General features: G+C 34.0%; 1 protein-coding gene across 1 annotated transcript; it reads right to left on the bottom strand.

Moving 5' to 3' along the window:
• Nucleotides 1–5647: 5647 nt before the first annotated feature.
• On the bottom strand, nt 5648–22784 carry LOC149898408 (uncharacterized). The gene is made up of 7 exons (XM_090115612.1): nt 22623–22784; nt 10828–11000; nt 10471–10548; nt 8784–8933; nt 8442–8513; nt 6659–7303; nt 5648–6263 (listed from the first exon to the last, which is right to left on the bottom strand). Exons 1-6 carry the CDS (start codon nt 22663–22665, stop codon nt 7037–7039), a joined length of 783 nt encoding a protein of 260 aa, XP_089971738.1. The 5' UTR covers nt 22666–22784; the 3' UTR covers nt 5648–6263; nt 6659–7036.
• Between the last annotated feature and the right edge of the window lie 75 nt (nt 22785–22859).

Raw genomic sequence — 22859 nt, 5'->3', positions numbered from 1 at the left:
CAAATTAAACGAATCTTAAAATTTGGAATTACCTATCCATAATTCAAAATTAAAAGAATCTTAAATTATCTTCAAGCAATTTTATAACCTAATTTTTTTATTTATCGATATTTTAGTAATCGATAAAGTGGCAAGCACTACCTTTTTAGAACAAAAAGTGGCTACATGTGGATTTGAATGCCAAGCCGATAACAGTGTGTTGTCTCTTTCTATCGCATTAATTAGGGTATTGAATAAAAGAGAGCCACTATATAAGAAACGTTCAATTAATTGTTACTTCTCCAGGCTTGTTAATTGTTCCGAGGGTGGTGTTGATACTTCAAAATTCAAATGTTCATTGTATTTGGGGGTGTCATGGCTGACTAACATCTTTCGGCCAAAGCCAACCTCACCTGCCCGTGGTGCACCCTGCTGATCAACGAACGAGGCTCTGGCGTTTTTCTTAACAGTGGTAGAGCTACAGCTGCATACATTTCATCTTTGTATGTAGCACGACCGGGCTGTAGCTCGTCCGGGGAAGTTACCACTGTCTCACTGAATACCGGCGTGAAGCATCGTTTTGCGTTTCGCATGAGTCTGTGAGACCACCGGAGGCCCATTCCCTAACCCCCTCAAAAAAACCATGGCAGCGGCATTTAAAAAAGTACTACCCCAGGAGGGTACCAGCGTCAATGACGCTGGAGAATCCCTCCCTGAGCGCTCTCGCTTGGGCTGCCCCACGTATTCTGGGGGGGGCAAAATTCCGCTTTCTTACACTGCTAGGCGTAAAAAAAGTAAACCCTCGTCGGTGACCCCTACCATGCCACTACATGTTGACTTTTGCAATATCAGGGGACTCCATTCGAACCTTACTGCCGTCCACCAACATCTTGAGACCTCCAAACCAGCTTTGCTTTTTTTGACGGAAACACAGATTTCTTCTCCAGCTGATACTTCCTACCTTAAGTACCCGGGTTACGCGTTGGAACATCTATTTGTACCCCGCGCCGGCGTGTGCGTTTACGCTAGAGATGACATCTGCTGTCGCCGCCTTGGTGTCCTTGAAGGTAATAACAACTTATCTATATTATGGCTTCGCGTAGATTGCGACGACCATCCCCGCATCTACGCGTGCCTTTACAGGAGACACAGTGGAAATAACGAAACCGACCAACTGATTGAGCACATTCAAGATACAATCGATTTACTACTTCAAAAGAATCCGTCCGCTGAAATTGTGGTTCTCGGCGACTTCAACGCTCACCACGCCGAATGGTTAAAATCTAGAACCACAGATTACGCAGGGCGTTCTTTCCATGACTTTATTTTGTCTTACGGCTTAACACAACTGGTATCTGCACCTACAAGGATCCCTGACGTAGAAGATCACGCGCCATCTTTATTAGATCTCTTCCTGTCCTCTCATCCGGACAACTATCAGATATCAGTTGAAGCTCCGCTTGGATCATCCGACCACTGCCTTGTTCGTAGTACTGTCCCAATAATACGCCAGTCTCGGCCGCGACCAGCAAACCATCGACGTGTCTGGCACTACAGATCAGCCGATTGGGATGGGATGCGTACTTTTTTTGCATCCTACCCATGGAGGCAAATTTGCTTTGCATCTGAGGATCCTGATGCTTGCGCCGACTCTGTTGCCGATGTGGTCACACAGGGTATGGAACTTTATATTCCTAACTCTGTGGTACCTATTGGCGGCAAGTCTCAACCCTGGTTCGGACAATCATGTAAAGCAGCGTCTCGTCAAAAACAAGATTGTTTCCGGGCCTGGGTAGAAGCCACAGCAGAAAAAAATCCCAGAGCTAAATACCTAAAAAAAAAGTATAATGCTGCCTCCAGACAGTATAAGAAAAGGATCCATAAGGCAAAATCTGAGTTCATTGTGAAGATTGGCAAGAGGCTGGCTCGGTACCCTTCTGGTACACGAGCTTTTTGGTCACTTGCCAAAGCCATTCAGGGGAACTTTTGTAAATCGTCCTTCCCACCACTAAGCAGAGATAACGATACTTTGGCTCACACCGCTAAAGAGAAAGCCGATACACTGGCTTCCCTCTTTGCGTCGAATTCGACTTTGGACGATGAAGGAAGGGCACCACCTACTATCCCACGCTGCAAGAACACCATGCCTGATGTTAAATTTACCCAACGTGCCGTGCGTAAAGCCCTTTCTTCCCTTGACGTAAACAAGTCGAATGGGCCCGATGGGATCCCTGCTGTTGTTCTTAAAACTTGTGCTCCTGAGTTGGCTCCAGTTTTAACGCGCTTGTTCCGGTGTTCTTATACCTCAAGCAAAGTCCCAGGCTCTTGGAAGACTGCCTTAATACACCCAATACCTAAGAAAGGCTTACGCTCTGACCCAAAGAACTACAGGCCGATTGCTGTTACCTCCTTATTCTCAAAAGTGATGGAATCTATCATCAACTGCCAGATGTTGCGGTACCTAGAAGATCATCAGCTGTTAAGTGACCATCAATACGGATTTCGTCACAGCCGCTCAGCTGGTGATCTTTTAGTTTACCTAACACATCGATGGGCGTCAGCAATTGAGAGTAAGGGGGAAGCCATGGCAGTTAGTTTGGATGTAGCGAAAGCGTTTGACAGGGTGTGGCACAAGGGGCTTCTCTCCAAGTTGCCTTCGTACGGCCTTCCTGAGAGACTTTGTAACTGGATCGCCAGTTTCCTCACAGCGCGAAGCATCAAGGTCGTTGTCGACGGATCATGCTCAGTACCCATGCCTGTGAATGCTGGTGTTCCACAGGGCTGCGTGTTGTCGCCGACGCTATTCCTCTTGCACATCAATGATATGTTGCAAATACGTGATATACATTGTTATGCGGACGATAGCACGGGCGATGCCGCTTATACCGGCGTTGCAAATATCTCTCAGGAGCAAGTGGACCAACACCGGAAAGAACTTGTGTCCAAAATTGAGAAATCTCTCGACGAAATCTCAACATGGGGGCATAATAATTTAGTTGAGTTCAACCCCTCTAAAACACAAGTTTGCGCTTTTACTGCTAAAAAGAAGCCTTTTGTCATCACGCCTAAATTCCAGAACACTCTTCTCAAGGCCACGCCTAGTATCGGAATCCTCGGGGTCGACATTGCGAGCGACGTTCAGTTCAGGGGTCATCTGGAAGATAAGGCTAAATTAGCCTCAAAGAAGCTAGGGGTGCTCGCTAGAGCGAAACAGTACTTCACGCCAGCTCATCGCCTTCAACTTTACAAGGCCCAAGTTAGGCCACATATGGAGTACTGTTCTCACCTCTGGGCTGGAGCACCCCAATACCAGCTACTTCCTTTTGACCGCCTTCAACGTCGAGCCACTCGAATCGTCGACCGACCCGAGCTCACCGATCGGCTGGATCCGCTCGCGCTGCGACGTGACGTTGCATCGCTGTGCGTATTTTACCGTATTTACAATGGGGAGTGTTCTGATGAACTATTTAAATTAATACCCTCCGCGCAATTCCACAACCGCACTGCACGACACAAATTAAAATACCATCCACACCACCTGGATGCATGGCGTTCGTCTACTGTGCGTTTCCGTAGACATTTCCTGCCAAGAACTACGCAGTTGTGGAATAAATTACCAGCTTCAGTGTTTCCTAATTATTACGACATGAGCACCTTCAAGAAGAAAGCCTATTCCTCTCTTAAAAACCAGCAAAAAGCTTGTAGTAGAGTCCCTGACACTGCGAACGCTCATGGGCGGCGACAACCTCGCAGAAGGTGAGTCGTCTGCTCTTTTGCTGGATTTGACATAAAAAAAAAAAAAAAAAAAAAAAAAAAAACTTGCTCTGTGGTTCAGATTTGTTGATGAAATAATATCAATCCTAAAAAGTAAAACCAAAACTTTTTTAAAGTAGGGTGCAGTAATTGTGTTAAAAGATGGCAAAAGTGAAAAGTAAGCGAAACGCTGGATTAGCGGATAGAGTACATGAGAAAAAAGCTGATCCAACTAAGAAAATTAAATCCATTCGAAGTTCACATTAACAGAGAGAAAATTAAAGTTTTGGGTAAAAAATCAAAACATGATCGTGGCTTACCGGGAGTTTCTCGCGCTAAAGCCATCCTAAAGGTAAATTTAGTTACCTAATTGTTTTTATAGAAAGTTAAAAGTACATTGCTGTAATAACGACATGTGTTTTCAATTGAAATAAACTTGCTGATATTAATTATTGTTTGTTCGTTTGAACGCGCTAATCTCGCGAACTACTGGTCCGATTTTAAATTTCAGTTTTAGATAGCCCATTCATCGAAGAAGGCTATAGGCTATATATCATCTCACTTAGAACAACAGGAGCAAGCACTGCGGGTAAAACCGCGCACAGCAGTTAGTATTAATTAAAATTAGGATACTTAGGAAAAAAAAAAAGAAAATGTTAAGAGTAAACAGTATATTTATTTGGTTTATAAATGGCAAAATAGTATATTTAACAACAATAAAAATCTTCTTACTTATCTACTAAATTGCAATATTTGGCAGTTTTTATGGTAAGGCACACTAAGACATCATCATTTTGCATAACTCCCTCCTTTTCTACAAACGTTAAAAACAAGTTTTAAAATATTGAATATAAAACTGCATAATATAAAATATAAATATTATATTGAATAGAAAAAAAACTTGTATTTATAAATGTTATCTTACATTGAAATCAGTCTTAGATAGGACCCTTTTATTGTGCTATAAGTATATTATTTAATCTTTTGAGGTAGTGTGAAATATTGTTGTCATTTAAAACTACATAAGAATACATCACCAACATTTTGTACTCAACAGTTTATCTTAAAAATAGCTACCTACTTTGTTTGTATAACAAAAAAGTATATTTTAAATATATTTGATCATAATATAATATATATAAGATGTAAGAATACTTGCAGAAATGGTGAATCACTACATAGTATAAAACAAAGTCGCTTTCTCTGTCCCTATGTCCCTTTGTATGCTTAAATCTTTAAAACTACGCAACGGATTTTGATGCGGTTTGTTTTTAATAGAAAGAGTGATTCAAGAGGAAGGTTTTAGTATATAATTTATTAGGTTTTAGACAAAGCGGGCGAAGCCGCGGGCGGTAAGCTAGTATAATATATTTTGTTCATATATTTAAAGTAGCATCCTACTTTATTTGATTTACAAAATCAATTACATAATTAAACTATTTTAATTTAATTCATTTGAGAATTTATAAAACTATTGTAAAAAAATCTATCAGTTACAAAATGCTTTCATTGGTTTAATAATAGTATGTATTATTCGACCAAGCCAACTAGACGCTCGGGTGGAATGCGGCCTCCCCGCCCGCTTACCGCCTCAGGTACCGCGTTCGCCTTAGTACGGTTCGCAGCATCGACGCATTCGTACGTTTCGCATCGCTAGTTATTTCTGTACTTTTTATTATTAATCGTTAAAGCTTGTTGTTGACTGTTAAGTTTTTCGTTGTTATTTGTTTAAGTTTTTACTGTGTTGTTATTCATAGACAGCCCTCGAAATGGGGAAAAATAAGACTATTCATAGCGGAGAGCGAACAGTGATATTATTAATATTTTTTTTTTGCTATCCTTACCCGAGACATGGGCGGGTGACGTCACAGTTGAAAAGGGTCTAGTTGGCTTGGTCACGTAGTACATACAATTTTTTTCGATATGGCAAGACTATTATAATAATTATAGACATGTTTATATAATATTGACTTGCAAAATAAATGGTATTTGCAGGTTTTTTAGATTAAAAAATCACAATTATTTCAATACGACGTCCCACTTTTGATTTAAAACTACGACTTTATTAGTATGAAAAAAAATTGGTAAGTACATACTGACTAAATGAAAAAAATATGAAACATAGGAACAAAAAAATTAAGTATATAAATCACCTAATATTTAGCTGCTTAAAACTAATATTACCGAGAAAATGCTTTCATTACATTTACACGTAATTATGTATTTACATAGCTGTTACATTTAATTCACTTTTTTAAAAATAAAAAATAGCTATGCGATATTTTTTACCCGTGCCAAAGTCAAAACTTAAATTCGTGCATTGTAAAAAAAAAAATCTATAAAAGAAATTCGGTATTTCATAGTATAAAAACTACTTTTTTTAATGTATTTAGTACCTAATGGTACATTCTAAGTTTCAAACGTTTTATTATAAATCGATAGATAGCGTCTATCATGATATTGATAATTAATTAAAAATATTTATGTTTTAAATTCCTAAATTAGTGCTTATAGCATAAAACCTAGTCCAGCTAAGGCCCTGCGCAGACGGCACACTTTTTGTGCGATCGAGTCTGCGGCGCACAAAAAGTCTGCATGGCACGCAAAAAGTCGGTCGCGGATTTTTCACAGACTCAACGCACACGACGCACATCTTCGATCATTTTGTCGGCAGAGCTGTAGGGACGTAGACGCTATGGAAATCGTGTAAAGTGTGCGCCGTCTGCGTTAGCGCGCGTTGAAGCAAACGTTCTATTCTTTTCACACACTTTTGTGCGGAGCGGCGCGGTGCGGTCTGCCCGAATTACACGGATTTTTTGTGCGCCGGACTTTTTGCGCGTCGTGTGCGTTACTGCATATAATTTCATAGGTTCTATTTTCACAGACTAAAAAGTGCGTCACGGATAGTCTGTCGTCTGCGCAGGGCCTAATTCACAGTGGCTCGCATCCAAAGCGGACACGACTTTTACGTTACGACTTTACAAAACTGTCAAATTCAAATTTACATTTTTTTTTTTTCGATTGCGATCAAGGCATGGGAATGACAGTAAACTTGGCTGTCAATGACACCTTTTTAAATTTATTTTCTGTTAAAATACACGTACCTTCCGGTTCCGTTTCATTAAAATAGGAAAATATGGTACTTTTATACCAAAGATCATCAAAATAAACTATTTTGTGTGTAACCAAAATGCTATATGTATAACATGTAGGTACTATAATATTATACTTTTAATGTCAAGTTCACATTTAAAAACTTACAAACCACGCCCCTACATATTTACTGTCACACCCACTTCCCCGCTTAATCCAAAAAGTGTGCCTTCAAGTACTTCATCATGCCAAACGTCCTAAAGCGTTTAGTACCAATCACCTTAAACAGGGCGTCATCACATATCGCAAATTGTTTATTATTGGGGTCATATAGATTCTTCTCCTTGACGATGGCCCACACTCGCTTAACAACTTCGTGTCTGGGCATTTGCTCTTGTCCCATGAGTTCAGCGAGGGCCGGTGACAGTTTGCATGCCCGTGTGTACCCCCCGCCCTTGCCTCGCCCGCCGGCAGCAGCCTGTAAATAATAACATGATATACCTAGTAAGAAAAAAACACGCTTTAATTCATTAAGTTTTTTGTGTTGTCTGGGATCCTTGATAAGTTTTAAATATTGTTTGAATTAAATCTGTCCGTTTAATGTGGGTTAAAATCGACTCGTTACTAATGAACTCGTTACAAGAAAACATAATGTCGAGACAATAATATATAATATACTAGCTTAACGCCCGCGGCTTCGCCCGCTTTGTCTAAAACCTAATAAATTATATACTAAAACCTTCCTCTTGAATCACTCTATCTATTAAAAAAAAACCGCATCAAAATCCGTTGCGTAGTTTTAAAGATTTAAGCATACAAAGGGACATAGGGACAGAGAAAGCGACTTTGTTTTATGTTATGTAGTGAAACATACAGATGAAGCTTGTAAATTCGTGTAAAAATACATTAGTACACAAAATTAATAAATGAACTATCAATTCGTTTATCTGTAATTCAAGTATGACATTTTGAGAAATAAATTTTAAAACTCTTTAACCATAATATACATGAAAATAATCTAAATGTATGTGTCGTGGCCATATCGTAGATTTGCTCATTTCATGAATTGGCCAACATAGTTTGATCAGATCGTTAAATCGTCAACGTTTCACGATTTGGTCATCGACATTTGGCCAGATCGTCAACGTTTCACGATTTGGTCATCGACATTTGGCCAGATCGGCCATAAAACATTAAAAAATTCAGAATATTTTAAGAACTTGTTTATTGTCATTTAAGTTAGTGCCGCGGTAGCGCCGGCGAATACCAGAAGCGAATGGTTTTTTCAATAGAAAACAGTTAGATTAGGTTAGGTTATCCTTTAATAAACAACGCATGAGCCGAGCGAGCAAAGCGAGCGTGCCGCGGCAGCGGCCGGCGAGTGCCAGGAGCGAATCGCTTTTTAAAGAAACAAAAATGGTCGCATTTCGTGAAATGGCCATCCACGTTTGGCCAGATCGACGATCTGACCAAATGTGGATGACCAAATCGTGAAACGTTGACGATTTAACGATCTGGCCAAACTAAATTGGCCATTTCATGAAATGAGCAAATCTACGATATGGCCAGGACATATGTACATGTAAAACATAAACTTAAAATGTAATAAAACTAACCTTTTTCTTGCCTTTCTCGACGTCTGAACCCTTCTTCTTCTTGCCTTTCTTGGCTGCTGGCTTCTTCTTTTCCTAAAAATCATTTTAATTGTATAAAATTAAACGTAATTCACTAAAAAATTAATCAATAACTAATCAGCGATGACTTTGAGCTTGCTTTGAGCCATAAGGCCGCCATTTGTACATTATAAATAGTTTTGTTTTAACTTTATTTTATAAGACTGTTGTACATTAAAGAGTAAATAAATGTACAGTAGTTCCTGAGATTAGCGCGTTCAAACAAACATGATCTTCAGCTTTATAAGTAGTATAGATTAAATCATTAAATTATTCAATAATCACCTCTTCCGATTCGCTATCAGCCGAACCGTCCTCTTCATCAGAGGAGTCCAACTCGGGGGCATATCTTTTCGGTGGTCTCATGGGCTCATCAAGTTCGGCCATACTTACCAACTCAGTGGAGACACGTCGTTTGATATATATCATAGTATCCTTAAAACATAAATGGCACGAAAATGTTAATTTTACAGTACGGCCGTTTTAAGATTTTTTAAAAATTGAATGGGTTATATGGAACTAAAAAAATACAAATATAGATTTGTGATCGGATTCTAACGCTGTTTCAGTATCCAGTGGCAAACAATAAAATTATTGATTATTTATTAATGGAGAAGCATTTTAAAAAAATGTCTAGTATTGTGTCGGTTATTAGTTTTCTAGTTATTCAAAACTTTTTGCTTAATGACCTCTAAATTGTTATTTTCCCTACATTGTAATAATAACAAAGAGAGAAATAAAACAATAGAATTACTAAAATAATTTGGAAAATCCAAAAGTGCACGCCTCATAATTTTTTTTTAATAAATATTTATTAATTATTATTTTTGTTTATTTAATAACAATTAAACCACATCGAATCAGACCCTGAAAAATGAAATGAATTCCTGAGCATACTCAAGCGTAAGAGAAAAAAAAAGACTCGATTAGTAAAGTATTTCGGTCGCTATCGTGTTAACAAGAAAAAGGATCCGCACATACAGACACACGGACGTCCAAGACAGAATTTTTTTAACTAGTTTAAATAACAAAAATGACATCAAAAATATCATGAACGTTAAAAATAGTGTTTTTTCTTAATATGTATGTGTATGTTTTATCTTACAAGTGCAATGTATGATACATAAAGACATTTTAAGTTTGAAAAATCAGATGTTTTGCGCGAAGTGACAGTAGTACCCACCTCAACGCTTCGCTTATGAGGCGTGCAATAATAAAGAATTATATTTATTTGGCACATGCTCACAGTTTTCGGTCAAAATTACCACACATATTCATAATTATATTAACAAGTCTGTTTGAATCTAGATAAAAGTATTATCATAAATAACATTAACATTAAAGTAGTAATACCTATACTTACTAATCAGTACAGTTATTAAAGGTATTTCAATTTATCTGCTAAGGTTAAAAGTCTTTTGAAGTAGCAACTGTAAAAGTTACGTAAAAATCAGCGTATTAAAGGTTTAATTATCATGAGTCAGCAAAAATCTTGCTGTAACTTAAAGAATAGTTTTTCACAAAAAAACAGTAAGTAATTATAAAAATATTGTATCAAAATCTTGTAAAAACTTAATTACTTAAAAACCAGCAAAGCCTTTTAGCAATTTAGTCGTTAAGCTTAGTTCTAGAACCGTGAAAAATATTAATAAACAAAATAACAGTAACTTAAAAACATTTTCGCACATAAATCACAAAACAAACTTATCCGCTTTTTTCTCCTTCTAAAATACGTGTTGATGTATTTTTCTTCTCTACCACGTTGATTAGGTAATAAGAGGTAATCTTTATAATAAAAATGAAACGCTAAATTTGTTGATAAGCGCAAATCTCGAGAACAGCAGAACCAATTTTGTTAATTCTTATTTATAATATTACTTGAAGTACGAGGATGGTTCTTATGTGGAAAAAACGTAAACAAGTTCCACGGGCGAAGCCGGAGCGGACCACTAGTAGATAGTATAAAGCTTACCTCATCAGAGTCACTTGAGGTCTCATCATAACTGTATTTGCGTTTCTTTCGCTTCGCCGGTTTTTTGTCTTCTTCACTCTGAAATTTAAGTTTTCATTCATGTGATCTAAATTTTTTAGGTTTTAGATACAGCGAAGGGAAGCCACGGGTGGAAAGCTAGTTAGTTTATAAGGCAAGTTATTATATATTGAACGAAAAAGACAAGAAAATGTACAATAATTGAAACAAGACAAACAGAAAATTAATGACAATTTACAGTAGTAAGTAATTTACAGTAGTAGTAAAATTTGCAGTAGTTAATCAACTTTTTTTATTACTCAACTCTTTTTTATTAGGTTTTAGTAAAGATTTACTTACTTCCTCTGAACCCTCAGATTCAGATTCCTCCGATTCCTTGCCGTTCACATGGTTCATAATAAGTTTATATAAGATCTTCTTTTTTTCAGTCAAGTCTGTACCAAATACCTTCTCCAATTTCTGTATGACCTTCTTAGTTGATATTTTCTTGAGTTTCGGAGTTTGAAGGATTTCTAAAATATTTTTTATAGAATTAGAAATTTACTTAAATAGTTTTCTGTTAATGGTTTTCATTCAGATATCTTTGGAATGTATTGGAAGTTGGAACCAAATCAAATATAAAAGTAATAAAATACCCTAAATTTGGGGAAAATTTAATAGATTGATTGTTATACGTCATATTCCATATGCTCTCAGTTGTGCGCAGAAAAATATTCGAGTCGGTTGTCAGCTGTCAAACCTTTTTTCCCCTATTTATTCACTAACTAGATTTCCGCCCGCGGCTTCGCCCGCGTTTGCAAAGGAAAACCCGCATAGTTCCCGTTCCCGTGGGATTTCCGGGATAAAAACTATCCTATGTGTTAATCCAAGTTACCCTCTATATGTGTGCTAAATTTCATTGTAATCGGTTCAGAAGTTTTTACGTGAAAGAGTAACAAACATCCATACATCCATACATCCTTACAAACTTTCGCCTTTATAATATATATTAGAATATTAGATTAGGACGTGTTGTTCGGTATTAGAGTGCAAAAATGATAGCAGACGAAATAATATCAGCAATAGAGGCATTTCATACCATCGGTAAGTCTTATTTTTATTTATTTTACATATAGGTATGTATTTTATGTTATAACTTTGCTTGTCGTAATTTGTTAACATTGTATACAAATATCTAGTCAAAATGAACCTTAATCCTGAAATTAGTACTATGTAGATTGAACAGCAAACAAGACTTTCTGGAATATTATTGCAATAAACAAACGAATGTCGGTTTAGTGATGGTTGTGGCGCATATCGACAGTATCGATACTTTAGAAAATACAAAGATTATAAATATTAAATTTTATTTTATTTTTCCTTAGCTTTCATTTGTCCAATTTATTTATAGATTTCCCAAAGAGGCTAGTTTAAAAGAGAAATGGATAAATGCAACATGACGAGTTAATTGGATGCCGAACAGCACTAAGCAGTCTAACAAAGGCCACCGATACATCAAACCTACGGCAGTTCCAAGATTTAAAATAATGCATATTTTCTGTTTGTATTTTGTAAATATAGATTAATACTATTCTATTCCGTTTTTTATTTAATAATAATAATATGAAAAAAACGTACTTAGTATGTAGTAATAAACATACTCCAAAATGTGACACATTATACTATACTCATATAATATAAAGAAAAAAAAATGCACAAAAAAATATTTATTTGTGAATTATCGATAACAAGGCTAACATCCCTTAGGGCATAGCATCAGGTTAATATCAAGTTAATATTGTCATTAATGTAGAGTGACACGAATTTCAACCTTATCTCTATGTAGTGAGGCTCAAAGTTATATCTATCGAAAATTAACGCCCTCTGTTGTGGAATAGCTGAATGTTTTCGAATTTGGAATTTCTGAGCAACGAGAAACAAAACAGCTGTGTCTGTGGAGCGCGCTCCAGAGCGCGGTGTCAAAAGTATCGCATCTGTGGAGTCCGCTCCTGGAGATTGATTATACCGTGACGTACCCTCTGACGTATTTTTTACAATTGTTTATCGTAAACTATATATCTTTACTACTCTAATTCAACACAAAATATCAAGAGAAGAACAAGGATGGCATACATTCACATGTTTACATAACAAAAACACTTTGCACAGTCTCGATTACGCGCGCATCGACGAGAAGGTCATTGGGTTTAGTTATCGATTTTAGAAATGTTTTACAAAGGCATAATGTCTTTTATTGTGTTGATCGATTTGTAATTATCATTCAATTGTAGAATATCTATTTTTATTTCAAATAAATGCAACAGAATTCATCCTGTTTCAAGTGCTTTTTTTTGTTGTTTCATTTCTCGTAAAATAAACACTTCCTACGATGCTTCCTACAGTTAAAACTCTTTGTTAGTCAAGTATGTGAACCAAACTATAATATAAGTTAATAACCTAAGCCACTTGGATTGAAGAATAATTAACGGTCCCTATTTTTTGCCCGGCGCTCGGACCGCTCGGAATGGCTAATGTATATTTTGTAAGCCTTGTATTGTAAAAGAATGTAAAGGAATGAATGTTTTTTTTTTATTTAATGTGTTTGTATATTTATTATTGTAAATTCAATAAAACCTTATATGAATAATTATTTATTTATTTATTTTTAACGATTTTTGTACAATGAACTAAAAAAAATTGCTCACCCTGATTTCAAGCTAGAATTGCACGCCTCATAAGCGAAGCGTTGAGGTGGGTACTACTGTCACTTCGCGCAAAACATCTGATTTTTCAAACTTAAAATGTCTTTATGTATCATACATTGCACTTGTAAGATAATACATTCACACACATATTAAGAAAAAACACTATTTTTAACGTTCATGATATTTTTGATGTCATTTTTGTTATTTAAACTAGTTAAAAAACAGTTTAAAAAAGTTCTGTCTTGGACGTCCGTGTGTCTGTATGTGCGGATCCTTTTTCTTGTTAACACGATAGCGACCGAAATACTTTACTAATCGAGTCTTTTTTTTTCTCTTACGCTTGAGTATGCTCAGGAATAGAACCCTTTCATTTTTCAGGGTCTGATTCGATGTGGTTTAATTGTTATTAAATAAACAAAAATAATAATTAATAAATATTTATTAAAAAAAATTATGAGGCGTGCACTTTTGGATTTTCCAAATTATTATTTATTTATTGCAAAGTAATTTATGACTAAGATATTTTTTATATACATATTAGCTTGTTTCATAACGATTCGAACGATATTAGTTATACAAAGTAGCTCCCTACAAAATTTTTGGTCTAAGATGCGAATATAGGTCGACCTTCACCGGCGTGATAATAGAATGAGACCAATTTTATACCTAATAAATGTAGTCTATTAAAAAATCTATTATAAATGGGTGGACTGAAAAAATCCTGGACAGGATATTTTTAGTTAATTATTAAAAAAATATTTTTATTTTTTTAATTGTGCAGTGTTGAGACAATAAACAATTTTGTTATAAAACAGCGCTCATGCTGATATATATTTTTTTTCTATCATCCCATCAAGTGAAAGTAACTGGTACGGACATGCCTGTTTATACCTGCCTACCTAGCAGTTTGTCCAGGTAAATATTAGAAAACCCTATGACTGCACATTCTGTAGGTTTCATACTTCAAGTCTATTATATATTTTTTTATTATCTTGATAAGTACTGCAATTAACCCTTAACTAGAGTCGTGGGTCCAATGGACCCAGGTTGAGTTTTTAAAGTCTCGTTTACTCCACGGCACTTACCGCAGAACCTCCCACTGCTCAGTACCTTCCTATAGTACGCCGGAGCGTATCCTGTGAGACAGACGTGTTCGGCTCGGTACTCCTTAGGTAGGTACTGACCTTTACAGGGGTCCACTGGACCCACGACTATAGATACGTATCTTTTTTATTTTCGTTATTAAATTTATTATTGTATTTTTATTTCGTTTATCGCTATGTAGAATCCCAGAAGTGTATGTGTTGATAACGAAGAGATGTTAGAACAATGGTTAAATGAAGAATTGTTAAGAAATGATGAAGACTCCGATGAAAACTCAACACCTACTCGTATTGCAGAAATTAAATCAGATAATGAGTTTTCCGATGATGATGTAGATTTTGTTGTTAGATAGAAATAAAAGGAAGCGATGTTCATTCTGTTTGCCTGGCAAAAGAGCAAAAACTGTACATTTGTGCACTAAATGCAGGGAGCCCATATGCATGACTTGTGCAAATATAATTTGTAAATCTTGCACGTAATTAGGGATTGCTATTTTTTTATATGTAAGAGTTTTTAGTTTGTTTTTGTTTTTTCTAGGAAGCAACATACTTTTTTTAGTTAGATAAAAAAAAAATGATTCAAAAAAAATAAAAATTTTGTTGAGATTTTTAATTTTTGTAAGACGCCTTTTTGTTGTATAAGAAAACAACGACTGATTTTATAAGTGAAATTATGTTAAGTAAATAAAAGTTCTAATTGTTGATTTTTATAATATATATTCTTCATAAACTAAAATATCATATTTTATTTAAATTTACATAAATAAATGCATAAATAAGTAATTATGACCATTTAAAAATACATGGGTCTAATGGACCCACGACTATACACACGTAACAATTGTTCACGACTCTAGTTAAGGGTTAATTAAAAAAAAATATTTTTTAAAAATTAATTAAAATGTCCTGTCCAGGATTTTTTCAGTCAACCCATCTTTAATAGACTTTTTAATAGACTACATTTATTATAAAATTGGTCTCATTCTATTATCACGCCGGTGAAGGTCGACCTATATTCGGATCTTAGACCATTTAGAGATATCGTCATTTTAATAACTCGCGCCGTTCTCGCGCGGACCACCCAGAATGGCCTCCACAGCCGAAAGGTTAAACTTAGTGATTTTATACTAAAATAAACAGTAACATGGTGCGTTAGGTATTGAAATGCTGAATTTATAACCTAAGTCAGTTATTACTCAAATTAAGCTGTCCAATCAAAGGCATAGTTTAGGTACTTGTAGTGTACTGTATACATAACTATCGGTTTAAATGTGTGGGTTTGGCGACACTGGTTTTCATACTAATTATGACATTATAGCACTTCTATTAATTGTTTTTACTGTTCTGTGGGTAACACTTATTCTATCTGAGACAGAATGCAAACAATATGGCGGCTTCATGAAAATTGACAAAACAATTTGTTGGAAAAGGCAAATATTATAATCTGTATTTTGGTTATTGTATAGTCTGTATGGTATCACTGTAAACTGCAATTGTCTTTGCCTTCCTCTCTGTCTCTGTGGTTCGTGGTGCGCACAATGTAGTTTGTAATAAAGTATAAAAAATAATAAAGATAATTTATAAAGATCCACAAATTGTGTTTAATATACAATTATTTCAACATGGTAGCAGAGCGTGGTTGATAAATTATGAAAAAATATCAACATCACGAGAAGATTATGAAGATACGTAAAAGTACAAGTTACACAAGTAAATTGAATATAAAAGGAAAGGTTGAAAATTGATCAAGATTATTAGAAATATTGAAACAATGGCTAAGCAAGCCCGGATTGAAGATATTACGATACCTATTTTTGATGGTGCAAATTATTCAAGTTGGAAATTGAGGTTAATGACCTTGTTGGAGTATAAGGAATGTCACGAGCCCGCCACGACACGTGTTCCGGTAAAAGATGAAAATGTTATGAAGAAAAAAGATTTAAAAGCAAGGACTATTATAATGAGCACAATTTCAGATCGTCAACTAGAATATATTAGTGAATGTAAAACAGCTTACGAAATTATTAGAAAATTTGACAGGATGTACCTAACCCAGTCTACTGCAATGCAAATGTTATCCAGAGCAAACATAGAAGAAGTAAAGTTGAATAATTATAATACAGTAGAAGATTTTTTTGTCGCTTTTGAAAAAACAATCAACACTTTTAAAGAAGCCGGAGGAAAGATTGATGAAACAGAAAAGTTGAGATATCTTCTCAAAGCGCTCCCACCAAGTTATAGTTATATTGGAGATTTCCTTGATGTAATACCAGAAGAACAAAGGACTGTTGATTATGTGAGGACTAAAATTAAAGAGAAAAATATTACTTCATGCAATTCAGAAGGTAGAAATAATGTGAGTACATTTAATATTAAAACAAAACTTCAATGTTTTATTTGTGGAAAGACTGGCCATTTCAAGAAGGACTGTTGGCAGAGAAAGAATATAAATCAACAACATAAGGAACCAGGCAGATATCAAACACATTACAATCATCGAGGACATTTTAGAGCAACCTACAGAGGTCAAAGCCGAGGCAGAGGTCGAGGTCATGCCAGAGATGACACTTCAAACAATTTTTCACCGCAGTCATGGACAACTCAAGTATTAAACCCGGAAGTAAAACAGGTATATTTTGATAACAATAAGAATAAAGAATGTATGTATAATAATGAAATAAATTTTCTTTTAGATAGTGGATGTACGGATCACATAGTAAATAACGATACATATTTTTATAAATGTGAAGATTTAAAAATTCCAGTCAATGTAAAATTACCAGACGGCAAAATATTAAGTGCGACCAAGGTAGGCGATATTCAAATTTGTTTTGAAAACTTTTATAGTAAACAATATGTAGATTTAAAGAATGTTTATTTTGTAAAAGGTATTAATCAAAATTTGTTGAGTTTTGCTAAAATAACTAAGTCTTCCACAATAGTAGCTAAAGGTGACAATGCAAAAATATATAATCAGTCTCGTGAATTAATAACTGTTGCTCATAAAATTAACAATTTATATTATATGAAAGGTTTTGCATTTAACAACTTGAAAAATGATGTGTATACTCATTCTGTAAAATTGACTTATAAAGAGAAATGGCATAGGGCACTTGGACATGTGAATTTTCAATATTTAAATAAACTAGTTAATGATAAATTAGTTGATGGTTTGCCGGATAGGATTGAAAGTGTAGACATGAAATGTTCAAATTGTATACAAAGTAAAATGGCTAATGTTCCTTTTGAAAATAATAGAACTAAAACTAAAGAGATTTTAGAATTGATTCATACTGATTTAAACGGTCCACATAATACAACTGGTTATGGTGGAGAAAAATATTTCTTGACATTTATTGATGATTATAGCAAGTGTACTAGAATATTTTGTATTAAAAGTAAAGCTGAAACTGCTAATTGTTTTATAGAATTTGTAAACTTAGTAGAAAATAAATTTAACAAAAGAATTAAGAAATTACAGTGTGATAATGGGAAAGAATATTTAAATAAGGATATTATTAATTTTATTAAACAGAAAGGTATAGAGTTATTACCATGTCCACCATATGTTCACGAATTGAACGGAGTAGCTGAAAGATATAATAGATCCGCTATGGATATAGGTAGGTGTTTATTGAGGGAAGCTAATATTCACAGAAGATATTGGCCAGAAGTTATTAAAACGGCAGCTTATTTAAAAAATCGAACTATCGCTAATACTTTAGAAAATAAAACTCCTTATGAGATATTTTTTGGAATAAAACCAGATGTAGAACATTTAAAAATTTATGGAAGTAGAGTTTTTGTAAGAGTTCCTGAAGTTTTAAGAAAAAGTAAATGGGATGATAAAGCTAAATTAGGAATATTAGTGGGGTATAATGAAAATAGCTACAGAGTTCTTTTGAATAATAGGATAGTTAATGCTAGGCATGTTCAGGTAGTCGAAGAAAATACTAAATTAATTTGCTTAGAAAAACAACATGATCAAATAGTTAAAGATAATTATTTAGAATCTGATACAACATTGAATGTTTCAAATAAATTATGTAATACTGAATATGAAAATGATACAAACATAGATGAGAATTATAAAAATACTACGGAACACCTTGTAAACAATGATAATCTTGATGACGATGAGAATAACGAATGTGTAGGAGTAGGAAAACTTAAAAGAAAGCGAATTCCAGTTTCTAGATATGGTAATCCAGTTTCACACTTTATATATGTAAATTATACTGATGCAAATGTACCAAATACTTATGAGGAAGCAATGAGCTCAATTGATCATGAACTATGGCAAAGAGCAATGGACTCTGAAGTAAATAGCTTAAATAAAAACAATACTTGGCAAATTGTTGATAGGCCCAAAGACAAAAAAGTTATTGATGTTAAGTGGATTTTTAAAAAGAAAAGTAATAATGTTTACAAAGCAAGATTAGTTGTAAGAGGATTTCAGCAAAATGATTATATTGAAAATGTTTATTCACCAGTAGGAAGAATGCAAACATTAAAAATTTTATTGTCATACAGTTGTAAAAATAGTTTATTTATTGAACAGATGGATGTTGAGACTGCATTTTTAAATGGTTGTGTTAAGTCAGAAGTATATATAAATCAACCGAAAGGTTTTGTAATAGGAGACAATAAAGTTTGTAAATTGCAAAAAGCCCTCTACGGTCTCAAAGAAAGTCCTAGAGTATGGTATGATTGTTTTGATAGGTTTATAAAAGGATTAGATTTTGTAAGAAGTAACTATGATTATTGTTTATATGTAAACAGAGCGAGCAAAGATCCAATATATATATTACTGTTTGTTGATGATCTTTTAATTTGTTGTAAAAGTAAAAATAAAATTGAAGAAGTAAAAATTAGCTTGATGAAAAGGTTTGCAATGAAAGATTTGGGTAAAATTAAAAGTTATATTGGTATAGATATAGATTATAGTAATGATAGAAATATATTGTCTTTAAATCAAACAAAATATATTGAATCTTTGGCTGCAAAATATAATTTAGAAAATTCTAAGTTATATGATACTCCAATGGAAACTAATTTAAGATTAGAACAAGCTAAGGAAATTGATGAAGGTATTCACTACAGAAATTTAATAGGTGAATTATTGTACATTAGTAACGGCACTAGGCCAGATGTAGCGTATAGTATTAATTATTTGAGTAGGTTTCAGAATTGTTACAGTCAAACACACTATAAATATGCAATAAGAGTATTAAAATATTTGTTAAAGACTAAGGATTTAAAGTTAACATACTATGGAAATGTAGACACTGAAATATTAGATTGTATGGTAGATTCTGACTATGCTGGAGATAATGTAGATCGGAAATCAACGTCAGGTTTTGTTATTAGATTGTTTGGAAACTTAATTTTTTGGAAAACACATAAACAAAATGTGGTTACTAAATGTTCAACTTTTGCAGAGTATATTGCTATGTCAGAGGCAGTGTCAGAAGTACTTTTTATTAGAAACTTGTTAAGTGATTCATTTGATTTAGAATTTTGTAAACCGGTAAAATTGTATGAAGATAATTCAGGTGCGATTGCAATAGCTAAATATGGTAATTTTACAAAAAATTCAAAACACATTGAAGTGCAGTATCATTATATAAATGAGAATTATGAAAGAGGAATTATTGATATTGTTAAAATTGATTCAAAATGTAACTTAGCAGACATGTTAACTAAAAGTCTAGATAAGACAAAATTTTTGAAAAACAGATTAGAATTAAAATTAATTTAGTACAGTTTACATCTAAGTTCAAGTTATAATATTGTATAAGTAAAAGTTCAAGTTCAAGTTATAATAGTGTATAAGTAAAAGTTAATTAGATTATAAATTGGGTGGAGGTATTATATTGTGTTTTTAAGCATTGTAAGTAAAGGTAATATTGTTAAAGAAAATAAAGATTATAAATTTGAGGAGGCGTGTTGGAAAAGGCAAATATTATAATCTGTATTTTGGTTATTGTATAGTCTGTATGGTATCACTGTAAACTGCAATTGTCTTTGCCTTCCTCTCTGTCTCTGTGGTTCGTGGTGCGCACAATGTAGTTTGTAATAAAGTATAAAAAATAATAAAGATAATTTATAAAGATCCACAAATTGTGTTTAATATACAATTATTTCAACACAATTAATTCAATGAAAGAAATTTAGTTTATGAATACAAATACTGTTCAGCCGAAATGTTTCAGATAATAATTGTTCCAATATAAAGTGCGCGTTAATACGCATCAGAAACATTAAATAAAAATTCCGCCATTTCACCGTATCATACGTGGAGCATTGATGTTACAAGCAACGCATTGCATAAAAATAAACCTAAAACCACCAGTAGGCAGACCTAAATAGGATATAAGAAATAAAGGAGCTAGCCGAATAAAATCCGCACTACTATAGTACCTAATAAATAATAATATGTTCCTAGGGCAGGCAGTAATTCGTACAATGAACTAACAGGGGTAACCAACCTTTTTGTAACCTGAGAACATTATTAAAGGGTGAAAGTGAAAGTGAAAATCTTTATTTCAGTAACCTACATTACATAACACTTTGAATTTGACTTGATTGTATCTAACTTACTTTGCAGTAAGCTGTAGGTATGACACAATTTACAACAAAAAAAAATGTTAGACCACTTCTGCTCTTAGGTTCTAACTTCTAAGTGTTTTATAATAAAAATAATACCGTCATATCCTCCAACATTGCCCGCTTTTCACAGTGTTTTGATTATATACAAGAAAAAACAAAATATGGACAGAATTGATGCTGTTATTTGAGTAGGGAATTGAATTTAGAATGAATAGATATACTTGAAATAATCATATTCTTAATAGTTTCTCTAAAAATAAAGAAGAAAGAGGTGGGCGAAATTAGGTGGAAAAGTATACAACTTTGCCCACCTTTAATATTTCAGCCATTTTAAGACTTACGTAGCTGTTTTTAAGAGACAGAGTACAAGACAAGGCAAAGATGCCGAATCTCTTACAAAAAATGATCCAAAATAAGTAGATCTTCATTAAATTGCATGGGCAAAGTTAGGTGTAATTTTCTCACAATCTTCATACAAAAATTTTTAGGGTTTAGGGTTGTCACGAAAAAATCAACTAGGTAAAGGATTAAAAAATTAAATTTAATAAAATATGTAGGAGGGTAACAAGAAATAGGTAGGTACACATGCAATAATATTGCATTCGTACTGTTTCTAGGTATATCTTTAAAATGAAACTTAAATTATGAATATTTATGTAACTATACGTAACTTCTACTAAACATTTAAAAAGTACCTAGGTAGGCATACATACTCGTACAATCCTACCTAGGTACCTAAAAGAAAAAACATGCTGTGTACTTAATTTATACCTAAAAAAAATACCTTGCTACCTATTTGAGAAATCTGTTAAAAATGTGTCAGCCCTAGCACCTCAAAACGGTTGGGCAATGTTGGGATAGGTCACACTACGTTTATTAACCTAACATTGCCCAGCGACAAAACTCCTATAATACTACGTATTTTTGCTTGGAAATAACAAATAACCTCCTCTTTTATTTTCTAGTTTAATAAATAATAAGAAATATTCACGTATTCTAATTGATTCCCAGTGATCAGAGAAAAGTTTTTTTAGAAAAATTTGGCACCACCAAAACACCTCCTTCTTTGTCGACATGTAGCAGCAGACTGATTGACGTTATACATGTGCTATGTAGTCAGTGTTGCGAGAAAAGACTTTAATTTTCTACCAAAAAACAAAACAAGTCTTAAATGTCATGCTACTCCACATAAACACTCGGGAAAGTTAAAATTTCTATTTGGGCAAAGATAGGCTGGAAAGGCAATGTTGGAGGATATGACGGTAATAAATATTTTACTTAGTAACATCTTATGAAATTAGTGAATTATTTACTTTTAGCTTTTAGGTACGTATGTATTACTATTTCAGCATTGTGTTAATTGTTCCAATTTGCTATATTTTAGAATCTACATTTTTTATTAAAATAAAAGCAAATTAATTAATAATACTTGTATATTTATATAATTTGAACATTTGAACATGTCAAAACAAGTTTGTTATCTCTGAAGTCTGAACGACCGCGTCGCTCACCTCTGACCTCACCTTGTACCATGAAAAGCGGTACGCTGCGTAAACGTTATAGTAGTGTATGAAGAGCGATAGATATCGTTTTATTTTGATGATAAAAATTGGCAATGACACGAAGTTATATTTATTATTACTTCGTGTCATTGTACGAATTTCCGCCTGTCCTAGGAATATACTTTAAGTGTAACAACTTTGAGATTACTTGAAATTTGAATTGATTTACTTACTTATAATTTCCTTTTTTAAATCTTCTTTACTAACGTCTGCCATTTTCTTAGAACAAGTATAATCGAAGGAAGTACAAGCCACACAATAATATACCTACGCGCTAGCCGCTAGAATCTAGATGCTACACAGTACACGGCGCGGCGCGCGGTGTCTTCACGAAATTTAACGACATCGCAGTCGTCGAAAATCGAAATTCGGCGGCATTTACTCCACCAATGAAATCGAAGCGCACAAAT

This window comes from Colias eurytheme, chromosome 23, assembly GCF_061535395.1.
Source record: "Colias eurytheme isolate Ceu_HAF_F1 chromosome 23, ilColEury1 Martin Lab GWU primary, whole genome shotgun sequence".
Taxonomy (NCBI): domain Eukaryota; kingdom Metazoa; phylum Arthropoda; class Insecta; order Lepidoptera; family Pieridae; genus Colias; species Colias eurytheme.
The sequence above is the reverse complement of the archived record's forward strand: the minus strand, read 5'-3'. Positions and strand labels throughout refer to the sequence as shown.